This window comes from Melanerpes formicivorus, unplaced genomic scaffold (assembly GCF_026170545.1).
Source record: "Melanerpes formicivorus ecotype bairdi unplaced genomic scaffold, bMelFor1.0.p_v2 SCAF_30, whole genome shotgun sequence".
Lineage (NCBI taxonomy): Eukaryota > Metazoa > Chordata > Aves > Piciformes > Picidae > Melanerpes > Melanerpes formicivorus.
Genome location: NW_027142382.1, coordinates 2,948,106 through 2,962,042, shown reverse-complemented (window position 1 = coordinate 2,962,042; position 13,937 = coordinate 2,948,106). Strand labels below are relative to the sequence as shown.

General features: G+C 40.2%; 1 protein-coding gene across 1 annotated transcript in view; it reads left to right on the top strand.

Annotated features, from left to right (window-relative positions):
- The first annotated feature begins 1,189 nt into the window (after positions 1-1,189).
- The window catches only part of CFAP47 (cilia and flagella associated protein 47), a 299,349-nt gene continuing 286,601 nt past the window's right edge, over positions 1,190-13,937 (top strand). Inside the window, exons 1-7 of the mRNA XM_068155062.1 lie at positions 1,190-1,351; positions 4,187-4,338; positions 5,784-5,899; positions 8,430-8,568; positions 10,955-11,183; positions 11,784-11,944; positions 12,693-12,826. Coding sequence (XP_068011163.1) covers positions 1,190-1,351; positions 4,187-4,338; positions 5,784-5,899; positions 8,430-8,568; positions 10,955-11,183; positions 11,784-11,944; positions 12,693-12,826 — 1,093 coding nt within the window. The remainder of the gene's footprint in view (positions 1,352-4,186; positions 4,339-5,783; positions 5,900-8,429; positions 8,569-10,954; positions 11,184-11,783; positions 11,945-12,692; positions 12,827-13,937) is intronic.

The following is a 13,937-nucleotide window of genomic DNA, read 5'->3' as shown; positions in this document are numbered from 1 at the left end:
GTGAGATGTTCATGGAGAACTGTCTCCCATGGGAGAGACCCCACACTGAAGAGGGGAAGAGTGTGGACAGTCCTTCCCCTGAGGAAGAAGGAGCAGCAGAGATAATGCACAATGAACTGACTGGAATCCCCATTCCTTGTTCTGCACTGCTGCAGGGGATGAGGTAGAGAATTCAGAAGTAAAATTGAGCCTAGGAAAAAGGGAGAGGTGGGGAGAAGGTGTTTTAAGATCTAATTTTATTTCTCATTATCGTGCTCTAATTTGATTCATAATAAATTACATTAAACTCAAGTCTGTTTTGTCCATGATGGTGGACAAGAATATTTCTGTATTACTTTAATGTGAAAACTAAGGAATAACCAAAAGTAAGATATATAATGAACTTGAGACTTTTTGGCACGAGTCTGTATAAAGTTTCAAAGATACTGCTGACACTGCAGACACAGAGCTTCCCACTGACAAACAGGGGTGCTATTTATTGCCCTGTTTTGTTTTTGTGTAGACTGTGCCTGCACATCTGGAAGAAATATTAGGCCATTTTTGTTTCAGCTTAATCCATCTTTGCTGTAAGAAACCTAGAGCTGAAAGAGCATCCATTTCTATTACTCTTCACTGTCCCAGGCGGCTGTTGGGAGAGGTACTCACTCACAGCAGGGAAACACCGCAGGTGAACGAAAAGGACCGTGCTGGACAAGCCTGAACCCCACGGGGGCCATCGGTCCACGAATCTCTTTACTCGTTAATGCAGCCCAATGGGATACGGCCTTTTCCGAAAACGAGCGGGTCTGGGGATTTTCTTTCGCTATAGCTCCTGCCCGACCTGATGCCCATGAAATAGCGGTCCTTGACCTACTCCCATAGCTCTGCCTACCAGGACCCCTGCACCTGCCGAGAAAGCAGTGTGTGAGGGTGTAGAAGGGCAGACTCAGCACTTGGGGACAATACGCTACCGTTTTGAGCTAAAACACCCTTCCTTCGGGCAACCACATTGCGCTGCCGGAGACACGCAGACGCCACCGGCTCGCCGGCCGAGCCGAGCCGAGCCGCGCCGCTGGCCCCGCCTCTATCCCGCTTCTCCTCTTTCGATTGGTGGGTTTGGAAGAGCCGCTCTTTTGCTTCCAATCAGCGCCATGCGTCCGTTGCCAAGCGACCGTTTCCAGGCGCTGGCCGCCTGGGCAAAGTGACGGCCATGGCGTGTGGGTGGCGAGACGTAGCCGGGGTGCGAATCGCCCCGGCCCAACTGTGCTTCAGGGACGCGGAGCCGGGGGGCCGCTACCGCGCCGCGCTCAGCGTCCAGAACCTGCGGGTGGAAAGCTGTCGTCTCCAGCTGTTGCCGCCGGCCCGGCCCCAGGTGAGGGGTGGTCGGGAGGGAAACCGTGGCCCGTGCTGGCGGGTGTAACGCTGCCGGGCCCTGTGGATGTTTGTCCAGCGGCTCGCACCGCTCCGGAGCGCGTGGATGACGGCAGTGCCTCGTGCGAACACCCAGGCCCGAGTCCCGTGGGTCTGTATCCTTCCTTCCTGGGCTTGCCCTGAGGTACACCGCCCACTCACTTTGTACTTACCAGGCCTTCCTTGAGATGCAGAACGTTGCCATAGGAGAAATGCATCTCGAGGTGCTTTAATTTTCCGCGGCTTTGTTGGGTGATGTCTGTTCATGGGTGTTTGTCCTGTGCCAGAGGCTGCTTGGGCAGGTGTGAATGCTTGTCTGCACTCATCTACTGCAAATGGAAAATACTACCACGGATCCTTCAGCAGCTCATGAGACTGACTGGAATTTCCCAGTAAATCGGAAATTAATTTTAAGTAGTTGAGTAACTGGATAAATTGGGAAGAATAAGACACAGTTCTTAAAGCCAAAGTTGTCTGACAGTTCTGAAGGAGGTAGCTGGTCCTGGTTTATCATGTTCTTGTGGGGACATGTAGGTTTCTTTTCCATGATGCTGGAAAAATGTTCTCACACGCAGCTTCAAATGAGGCTGTTCATCTGATTAGTTCCTGAAAAATCATTGTTTAATCAATTTTTTTTTTTCGAAGCAAATGCAGCTTTCCAAACAGTCTACTCTTTAACTTGTAAATTATGTGGGTCCAGCAAAATCCATCTGTGGTTAGTAGTTTTATATTGGCCTTTCCTCTAGCTTGTTTATTATCTGCTAATTATGTCAAAATTAGGATCAAAGGGCTGAACAGAAGCTGATGTTGCTTTGTGTTCATGGGGGCTTAAACTACAAATAAGTATGTTGCAGGTTAGTCATCAAAATGTTTACCAGATAGTTGGAAGTACCTTGAATAATTTCACTAGTAGCCAGCCTTTCTGTTTCAGGGCAAGAGTGACCATCCCTCTGTATGCATTTTACACCACTGCCTAAAATGTGTTAATTTGTGTGCTGTAGATGGCTGTCACTGCCCTGTAACAGGAGACTTTTGGAATTAATTTGACACTGTTGAGAGTGCCTGATTCGGTAGGGCTGTGCTGAGTCTGTTTTATTAATTTCCATCAGCCTTATCAATTTTTCACGTGATTCAGAAGTGAAGTGGCAGAGTCAATTATAGAAAAGATTATTCAGTCATAACTTAATGAGGTTTTACCTCTGTACCTTATGCTTTTTGCCAAGTATTTTAATGCTATTGTGCTAATCAGTATTAGAGTTAGAGGAAAATATTCCACTTCACATGCTCAGCTCCAGGAAGGTGTGTTTTGTTGCCCTTTCCCATTCTCAAACCTGATGCTACTATCTATGGTTACATGACTCTGAAGTGTATGATTCATCTGTAAATTTTCTGAGGCATTACATTAATGGAGCACGAGAACTGAAAAATAACCTTCCTTGAGCTGTCATAGTGCATGGCCAAGAAATGCCTTTCAAGGAATTTAGCTCATAAAACATTTCTCCTTAAGTATCAGTAAAAGTTCATAGGACCTTATGTTCCTTTTCCCTTGTATAGAATGAATGTGCCTGTCTGATTATTGGAGGTGCTCAGGAGGAGACTTGATGGGGTGCTTGGTGCCATGGTTTAGTTGTTTAGGTGGGTTGGATTGGTTGATGGGTTGGACGTGATGATCTTGAAGGTCTCTTCCAACCTATTCTATTCTATTCTATTCTATTCTATTCTATTCTATTCTATTCTATTCTATTCTATTCTATTCATTCTTGTTAGAGAAGAAGTGAATTTTACATGCTTTAGAATTAAAGCATGTCTACTTTTTCCAAATCAAGTCATGATGTATGTTACATAATGAATCTCCTTTAGCTGAGAGTTTATAATACTAAGAAAATTTTGAAGGAACAGAAGAAGATGCTTAGACAACATAATCAACAAGTAGTAAAGTAGATGTTTGCATATTTTGGACACAAGTTAGAAAACGGAAAGAATATTGGAGTGACTCTCATTTAGAAATAAACATGAATTAAACTGGACATAAAGAGCAGAAAAGTATTGCGCATAGTGATGTGAACTGTAAGGAGAATGAAACACAGAAGAAGCTCTAGAGCATGCTGTGAGGGTTTCCTAAGAATGTGGGAACTACTGGACTTCCCACTACATGCTGCTATGTTACTTGTATCTTCTGTTCAAGGAAAGATGTGCAGGCAGTGTTGGGTACAAGCATCTGTACTTTTCTCTCTCATTTGACCCCCAAAACTGGAGGTCTCAAGGGCCTTTCAAGCAGATTTTCAATGTACAGTGAGACTTTCTGTTGACAACAGCTGATTGTTAGTCAGACCCGGGGAAAACTCTTATGCTGTCTCCTTTAATTGCTGCTTTGGACTGAGAATTAATCCTTGTTACTTTCTCAAGTGCTAGAAGGATTCTGTATTGGCTAATAGCTGACTTAATTTGTGTTGCTTCAGAAGGCATATTAGTAGGAAAAACTTAGAGCTCTCTTGGAGAGACTACAAACGGTATTTTGTTAAACCAATTTGTCTGTGTCGTTTGCTTAGTATTAATTATTATTTACTGTAAAAAGCCAATCACCTTCAGTAAATAGGAAGAGAAATTTCATAAAATCCTGCATATCTTCAAGTTGGTTGTGAATGCTAAGTCCATCTGTGTATTCTCCTGAAAATGCACCACATGTTTTTAGTCTAGAAATGTTTGACAACTTAAAAATATATTTATGTGTTTGTGGTTTTTGTTTGTTTATTTTGTTTGTTTTGGTTTGGGGTTTTTTGTTTGTTTTTAATTGCAGTTTAAATTGATTATGGAAAATCCACGAAACCCTATTGCATCTGGACTTCAAGTTACAGCTTTGGTGGAATATTGTCCTGAGACTGAAGAAGATCTTCAAGACAGACTACGTCTTTTAATAGAAGATGACTTCGTTGATATTCCTCTGCTTGGGTATGATGGCCAAAAGTTTGTATGTCGCTGTTACTACTTGCAGTTTAACCTTGTTGAAGGTTTGCTAATGTGTGTCTATTATGGCTGTGTAATTAATCTGTCAGCTGCCTTGGGAAAAAAAAAGTTTACTTACAAAAATAAGATTGGTGGGTTCTTCTGTCCTTTTAAATTTGTTTGTTTAGTTGTTTTGGTTTTATTTTGTGTTTAGTTTTGGTTTGGTTTGTTTTTGTTTTTCCAGAGCAGTAGCTAGATAAATCAATTGGGGTGATAGCCTTCTAAGATCCTAGAAAGAGTTCAGGATTCTTTTGCTTAATTCCAAGTTGGTTGTGATAATGTTGAATTCTGCATCAACATTAGACAAGTTAACATCTACTCTTAATGTTTTCATTGCTTACTGAACTACTTATATAAGGGATGTTATAGGAATTTTCCATGTTAGCAAAACTGGATGCTAGTGAAACCTATGTTACTTATCTCTAAAAATACAGTGTCTGTTTTAGACTATGGAGGTTGTGCTGTCATTTGGTGTGACTTATACAGGCTGGAGAATTGGGCAGGGAGAAATTTAATGGAATTCAACAAGGGCAAGTGTAGAGTCTTGCACCTGGGAAAGAACAACCCCATGTATCAGTGCAGGTTGGGAACTAACCTGTTGGAGAGCCATGAAGGGGAAAAGGACTTAGAGGTCTTAATGGGTAGAAGATTGACCATCAGCCAGAAATGTACTCTTGTGGCCTAGAAGGCCAGTGCCATTCTGAGGTATATTAGAAGGGGTGTGGTTAGTAGGTTGAGAGGGTTCTCCTTCCCCTCTACTCTGCCCTGGTGAGGCCATATCTGGAATATTGTGTCCAGTTCCGGGCCACTCAGTTCAAGAAGGACCTCAGGGAACTGCCTAAAAGAGTCCAGTACAGAGCCTCAAAAATGATTAGGGGAGTGGAACATCTTCCTTACAAGGAGAGACTGAGGGAGCTGAGGCTCTTTAGCTTGGAGAGGAGGAGACTAAGGGGTGACCTCATTAATGTTTATAAATATGTAATGGTGAGTGCCAAGAGGATGGAGTCAGGCTCTGCGCAGTGATGCCCAGTGGCAGGACAAGGGGCAATGGATGGAAGTGGAGGCATAGGAAGTTCCATGCAAACATGAGGAAATTTTTTTTCCCTGTGAGGGTGACGGAACACTGGAACAGGCTGCCCGTGGGGGGTTGTGGAATCTCCCTCTCTGGAGATATTAAACATGTGCCTGGATGCATTCCTGTGTGATCTAGTCTAGGTGATCCTGCTCTGGCAGGGGGGCTGGACTGGATGATCTTTGGAAGTCCCTTCCAACCCCTAACATTCTGTGGTGACTTTCTTCCACTGCAGTGCTTAACCAAATTACTTTATTTAAAAAACCCCCTAAGGTATTTTCAAGTTTTTGGAAAATAAAATGATGTCTTTTCTCTACAGATTAATCCCATGCTGCTTTCTGGAAATTGAGTCAGAGATTAGTTTTGGTGCAGTGATTGCAAACAGTAAAATAATTAGTAAAGAAATTAGTATTGCTAACTGTGGATCATCTCCAGGTAAATATCTAGTATGCAATGAAATGATACAAATGTTTTATTTTCTTGGAAAATGTAATTTTAAGTAAGTTTTAAGTAAATTTTACTTCAGTAGCTGATAGAAATTGACTGAAGTTCTGGGTTATGAATATTATGAGTATTGTAGCTAAAGGTGGTATAAATGACCCATTGCTTCTGTTTCTACCTGGGGAAGAAAAAATAATTTCTCTCTTTGCCAAATTATAGAAATGTTCTGCTTTTGAGTCCCATCTGAAAGATGTAAAAATAACAGTTGCTCACTGGCTTACTATTCCCCACACAAAGACTAGCAAGACCTTATCACTCTGTACAACTACCTGAAGGGAGGTTGTAGACAGGCTGATGATGGTCTCTTCTCCCAGGCACCCAGTACCAGAACAAGAGGACACAGTCTCAGGCTGCACCAGGGGAGGTTCAGGTTGGATATTAGGAAGAAGTTCTATACAGAAAGAGTGACTGCCCATTGGAATGGGCTGCCCAGGGAGGTGGTGGAGTCGCTGTCATTGGAGGTGTTCAGGAGGAGACTTGCTGGGGTGCTTGGTGCCATGGGTTAGCTGTTTGGGTGGGTTGGATTGGTTGATGGGTTGGACACGATGATCTTGAAGGTCTCTTCCAACCTGGTTTGGTTTATTCTAAATAAAGTTTATTCAAATCAAGTCTGCTCTTGCTTTTTTCTCTTTATTAAAGATTTTGTGATCCCAGTAGGTGTCTATTAAAACTACTACACACTCTGTGTACTTTCAGAGCTGAATCTTCAGGGTAGGAGTTGAACCATGTTTCTTACAAAAAGATAATAAGGGGGTCTTTTATCTTGATATTATAGTTTTTATTTAGAATAAATAAACCAAACCATGTTGGAAGAGACCTTCAAGATCATCGCGTCCAACCCACCAACAAATCCAACCCACCCAAACAGCTAACCCATGGCACCAAGCACCCCATCAAGTCTCCTCCTGAAAATGCATTTCGAAATGCATTTTGAAAGCATTTTGAAATGCTACAGGTTTCAAACCATGTTCATCCTTCAACTTCTGTGAGACACCCTTTCAATGAGTATAAGAAACATGGAGAATGGAGCTTAGGAGTGCTTTATATGCTCCAAGTATCCCATTGACTCTCTTTTCTGCTGGACAGTACTGCAGACACCTTTCTCCAGAAGTAGTGTGTCAACTGTAATGAGGTTTCAGGAACAAATTTTAGGCAGTTAATTATTCCTCACTTGTACAGCTGTTTATTGTGCCACAAGCTATCTTTATTTATATTGGGCCAAGGCTGTGTGAACATTAGCTTCATAGATTTCTAAAAGAAATACTGTATTCAGAGAAACTACATGATTGTAGAAACACAGAGATAGGTTGCAATATATAAATAAAAAACAGGATGTCTAGTTAGAACACATTTTTTATTCTATTCTTTTATTTATTTGTAGGTTTTTTTCCCTCCAAAAAGCAAAGGTGTTTTTTTTCTAGTCAGCTCAACTTGAAGATGTAATATTCAGTTTGTTTAATCAACTCTTACTCATACATACCAAGTTCTTTGAGGATTTTCAGATTAAATAATACTAACAAAAAGAAATGACCTGCATTAAGTATGCATGTACAACTTATTTGCACAATGTGAAATTTCTTGGTTTGCGTAGAAGCTGTTTCTAGTTACAAACTCTGCTGCATCATGCATGGACACAGGGAAAATGAGAATGAAAGAGATGGACAGTGGAGAATGTATTTAGGATAGACAGAATAAGAGTTACCGAATCTATGTTTCTATAGGCTCTGTAAAGTGTAATAATGAGGATTGCACTAAGAGGCAGCACGTAAACTGTATCAGTAGGAAGTGGCATGTTCTAGCCTGTGACTCAAGGACTGCATCTCACTTGTCATCCCATGCACACAGAGTCCTTTGTTCCTGTTTCTGATCTCCTATCAGAGATTATTTGTCATCTGAGGTCAAACAGTGCTTCTATTTTATTTCTAAAACATTTGAACCAATTTCCTGCTGGGTTATAGTGTCAGGTAATTAGTGCTGCTCTTTAAGTATACAGTACATTTTTTTACATTAAAAACAAATAATCTTATAGCCTAGAAATATTCACTGTTCTCTTCTGCAATACACCCAAACAATGAAAACTGTTGTTCCCTGCAGTATGCACTTAGCTTTCTAGTTGTGCTAGTTGCCTAGAGCTGTGTATAAAATAGCCCACAATTCACAAAATTTTGCTTACAACTGCTGTATGATTGAGACACTTCTGTTAGGAATGTGAATACCTTTTCTGTTGCAATCACAACTTGCCTAGTCTCATTGGGTATGTGAGTCTGCTAAGTAAAGAAATTCTGGAAGTAATGATCTACTCTGTTGGAAATAGTTTTGAGAAAGATTAACTCCATTTCCCCTTTCAATAGGAAAATGTATGGCTTGTGAATTTCTATGTTATGTGTCTTATAATGCCAAATGTGTAAGAACATAAATCTGTAACTTCATGCTGTGTAACATTCTGTTTTTATTATTCTTGTAGGTAGATTTAAAGTATCATATGAAGGGGTTGTCCCACTTAACATAGAACCTACCAGTGGAGTCGTAGAGCCAAAATCTGTAAAGGTGGTTAAAGTGGATATCTGCACAGATGTACCCAGAATCATCAAAGAGGTGTTAAAGTGAGTGCATGACTGGAGGAATCCAGCTCTCTAAATAACAATGTTATTAATTCTAGTCTTTATTATGGAATATTATCTGAAAGAGTTAAGTTCCTAGGTGTCAGTTATTGTCTTTCACACTCATTTTTATTGACTTGATTACCTCCACAGAATAGTGATGCATTAATTGTATACCTGGCTATCTTATTAAAGATCTCTCATAAATTGTAATGGTGTGAAACCACAGAATGTTAGGGGCTGGAAGGGACCTCCAAAGGTCATCTAATCCAATCCCCATGCCAGAGCAGGATCACCTAGAGTGGGTCACACAGGGACGTGTGCAGATGGGTTTTGAATGTCCCACAGCCTCTTTGGGCATCCCATTTCACTGTTTTGTTACCCTCACAGTGAAAAAGTTTTTCTTTATGTTTATGTGGAACCTCCTATGCTCCAGCTCTCACCCACTGCACCTTGTCCTATCACTGGACATCACTGACAAGAGCATGGCTCCATCCTCCTGACATTCACCCTTCACATACTTATAAATACAGATGAGGTTATCCCTCAGTCTTCTCCAAGCTAAGGAGACCCAGCTCCCTCAGCCTTTCCTCATAAGGGATGTTTGCATCTTTCTCTGTATACAACTAACCAAGAGTTTTGTTATCTTCCTACATGTGTGCCTTAATTTTTTCAGTTTCTGTACTTTCTTTATTTTTCATTTGGCTTTGTGTTTCAGGAGTCTCAGAAACATTATGATGTCCTTTGTTTCTTAATTTAAATGGAGGAATTTATTTGCAACCATTAAATCTTCCAAGAATTGATTATTTTTTTAAATGCCTACCTTCTCTCTCTTCAAATGGTGAATATAGTCTTTTTAGGAAATGCCAGAATGTAGAGGTGAATACCAATCTGAAAAGTCCTTTTAAATCCTGTTCCCTTACACTAGTTAATAGGATGTAGTTGAGGTTTTTTGAGGGGGTTGGGCTGTTTCCTAGTTTGCTTTTGGATGATTAAGGTGCATAACTTAAAGTGCTGTTATTCCTGTTCATGTTTTTTGTAGGTTGTTTTATCCTTCACTCACATTCTGCCTTAAATTTTACATGATTCTGTCAGTATTTCTTATTAGTCATTGCTATATCCTTTGGACTAAAAGAAATCTTGAGTTTCCTTGTCAAGCCTGACATGAATATATAAATGTGTAGACAGGTGTGTATGTGTCTCTCTGTATTTGACTTGGAGAAATAGTACAGTTTTGATGAAAACACACTAGTTATTTTTCTTTGCCTTGTCCTCTAAGCATTGTCATTTTATGGGCAAATAAAATTATTTCCAGAGTGATCTAATTATTTTTCTTTTTCAGATTTCATTTCTGTATTAGAAAATCCCCTGTTTGTCCTTCAGAAGTTGAAAGAAGATATTTTGAGTTTGTCTCCCAGATCCCTTGTGCAGTTACATATGTGACTATTCAAAACAATTACTTGTTTTGGTTTATTTTTTTGTCTCAGGGGCTATAAAAAAAGTTAGATTCTCTTAGAACAGCAAATTAGATTACTAAATTTGATTGGTTTGTGCAACAAGAAAAAAAATCATGCTTTATTCCCTGGGGCTGTTTATTCTTGAGAGGAGAAGGCTGAGAGGGGATCTTATCAACATCTATAAATATCTTGAGGGGTGGATGTCCTGATTAAGGTGCCCAGAGGTGCCCAGGGCTAGGACGAGGAACAACAGGTACAAGCTAGAACACAGGAGGTTCCACCTCAACATGAGGATACACTTCTTTACAATGAGGGTGACAGAATACTGGAACATGCTGTCCAGAGAGGCTGTGGAATCTCCTCTGGAGACTTTCAAAACCCACCTGGACATGTTCCTGTGTGGCCTGCCCTAGGTGATCCTGCTTTGGCAGGGTGGTTGGACTCAATGAGTTCTGGAGGTCCCTTCCAACCCCTAATGTTCTGTGATTCTGTGAATTCTAATAACAGATTTGTACAATGTCTGTATGGTTCTTTTGGTGTTTAGTGTTATTGTCAGGTGGGAACAGCAGCAGTTCTTTTATGCTTATTCAAATGAACTTCTAGCTCCAGTTGCCTGAGGGAAAATTACTAAGTATATGCCAGGGCTGGTATCTAAATACAAAGATGCTCAGAAATAAGAACAGTGTATCATCTTTGGACAGCTCTGTTTCTCTTGAGATGTCATTCCTATTGTTTCAAACATTTTAGAAAAAGAAACCCTCAAAATTCCACCATGTAATGTGTGATTCTTCCTGATGGTTAATATTTCTGCTAGGTACCACACTGTTAAGTACACTCTCTTCATTCCATGCTCTACTCTCCCCCTCTCCAAAATCGATTATTTCTTACTCTTTTCTGCATTACCCATTGCTCCTTGTTACTGTTACTGACAGAGTGGAGTTGGAAGGCCGTGATTGCACTGAAGTACAGATCAGAGCTATTGTGGTTCAACAAATCCTTAAAGTTTTAGGAGTGCCTTGTGGAAATGTACTGGAATGTGTTAACTTTGGACCTGTTTACTTTGGATCTTCAAAAACTGAACAAATATGTTTATACAATGACAGTCCTGAGTGCATGGACTGGGTAGCAGTACTGGAAGACGACGCCATTGGAGGAGAGATGGTAAGAAACTGTTCTGGTTTTTATTTTAGCTGAAAACTTGTTTTCATTTCTGCTTTTTCATTTCTTGTTTCCCAACAATCATCTTCTGTAGTGTTTACTATGCCATACTATTTCCTGACCAATAGGCTTTCTGAAACTTCTGTCCAGCCCACAAATTTGCTACTCTAATTTAACCCTGGTATTAAGTTTTTCAGATTTCTGTGTCACTATGTGACATCTTAACCTTAATGTTTTCTTTTGCTGGGTTGGTTTGGTTTGGTTTGGGGTTTTTTGAGCCATTTTCCTTGGAATCCTGCTAGATTTCTTAGCATTTACTGGCAGTACTCAGAAAATATTTTGGTATTCTAAGATGCGGTTTCACTTGTTTGTCTCAGTGAAATCATCTGAGTGAGCATCACCTTTAAAAAAAGGGAATTCAAAACATTTACATGGAATTGATGTGATAGGACACCATGTCAGTGCTATTAGTTTTGTTTGTCTTTCTACTTGTGAAAGACATGAAACAATGCATTTGTAGGGGAAAAAAAGACCTCAAACCACAACCAAATAGAAATGGGGAAGCAGAACAGGCTGAACTATTCACATTTTGATTGTTTTTAGGGGACAAATCTTCAGAGGAGTACAGATGCTGTTTTGCAAGACTTAAGCCTCAAAAATAGAACAAGAGATGTGGATGTTTCCACCTTGATCTTGTGCATTCCCAATCAAGGAACCCTGCAGCCTTACGAAAAATACTTGGTTACATTGTGCTTTACTCCAAAGTGAGTGAATGATCCAAATTAGACACATGCATACACACACACTTTGATCTACAGTGTTCTGTAAAGAACTGTAATAGAGAAAATAATTGAAAGTTAATGTCTTTGTGACATTACGTTACTCATGTATTTTTATGTGTTAGAAGAAGATGCTTGGCATGGTACTACAAATGTGAAAGCAAAGTCTGAACTGATAATCTGGGAGGGACTTTGTTAACAGTTGGCTGAACTTTTTTTTGTGAGAATAAAAATTTATTAGGCTTTGCCAAAAGAACTTTTTGCAGCTCTGATTAGATATGGTTAATCTCAGGATTGTTGAGAGATTTTTGTGGTTTCAAATTAAGTGCCTTTCTAAGGACTGCAGATTGATTTCAGAAACATACACTATATGCATTCAGCATTATGAAAGAACATGTGTTTAATCAGCAAGTGACTGAAACATTTTGAAGCTCTTTCATTCCACTAAAAAAATAAATATTAAAATTAAGCATAAAGGAACATTCTCATACTTTTTTTTAGCTTACACTTATTGCTGTTCCATTTTCTGAAAGGCAGTCTAAAGAGCATTTTTATTCAAGCTGTAACCAACAGCAAAGAAGTCAGACTAGAAGATGAAAAGCAAGCCTTGATGAATTTCTGTGGGTTGGGGTGTGGTGGTTGGTTTGTTGTGGTGTTGATTTTTAACTTAAAAAAAAAAAAATCATTGTTAATTTTTTCCCCCTTCTTGAATTAGAGATTGTGACTCTTATAGCATATTTAAGAGGGACTTTGGAGTGAATGCCTCAGCACTGAAACAAGATTATGTGCTGTTTCTGAGATTTGAAGCTGCTGGGAATAAAGATGGTTATCTGCAGATGCTCGGTGATGATGCCACAGCGAGCACAGGTACGCTACAAAAAATGTCTAGTCACCATCAGAAATGTATTTAGAGATGCTGAAACTGTGTATCCTTATCTTCATTAAAAGAATATAATCTCAGCAGTTTTGTGGGAAGCAATAAATAAAAATTCTTGTAAACTACAGCTTTAATACTTTAGCACCAAAGCCTCTTTGATCAGTGGGTAGAAAGGAGGAGGGTATTGAGGGGATTGTATGTACCATGGATATAGCTGTGGGTAGTGAACATCTAGAACCTAATTATAAATGCAGATATTTGGAGAACATAAACCCCCTCCAAACTCAGCCATTTGCAAGTCACCAGCACTTTGTTAATACCAGTTTTGTGAATTTTCCAGTGACTATTTGATTGCCCTCAGTTTCCTTAATGAGGGAATATGTTACCTAACAGCCATTGTAATTAAACATGTCTGTGATAAGTTTTATAGAAAACTGCATTAGAAATCATATTCTATTATATTATTTTGATTTTGCAACTATAGAACTGCAGTATGACTCATGCAGTGCCAACTGGTAACACATCAAACTGCAAGGTCCTGCACCTGGGTTGGGCCAATCCCAGGGACAAATACAGGCTGGGTGCAGAGTGCGTTGAGAGTAGCCCTGTAGAAAATTCTTGCATGTGTTGATTGATGAGAAGCTCACTATGAGCTGGCAGTGTGCTCATGCAGCCCAGCATGTCAACAGTACCCTGGGCTGCATCAAGAGTGTGGCCAGGAAGGCAAGAGAAGTGATTTTTGCCCCTTTACTCTGCTCTTGTGAGACCTCCCCTCTAATACTGCATCCGCTTTTGGTGTTGCTATCATAAGAAAGACACAGAGCTGTTGAAGCAAGTCCAGAGGAGGGCCACAAAGATGATCTAAGGGCTGGAGCCCCTCTGCTATGAAGATAGGCTGCAGGAGCTGGGGCTGTTCAGCCTGGAGAAGAGAAAAGTCAGAGAACACCTTATAGCTATCTTCCAATACAAGGAGGAATCCTACAGGAAAGTTGGAGAGGGACTTTTCATGAGGGTGTTTAGTGATAGGAATAGGGGGAATGGATTTAATCTGAGGGAGAGTACGTTTAGACTGGATTTTAGGAAGAAGTTCTTCAGTACAAG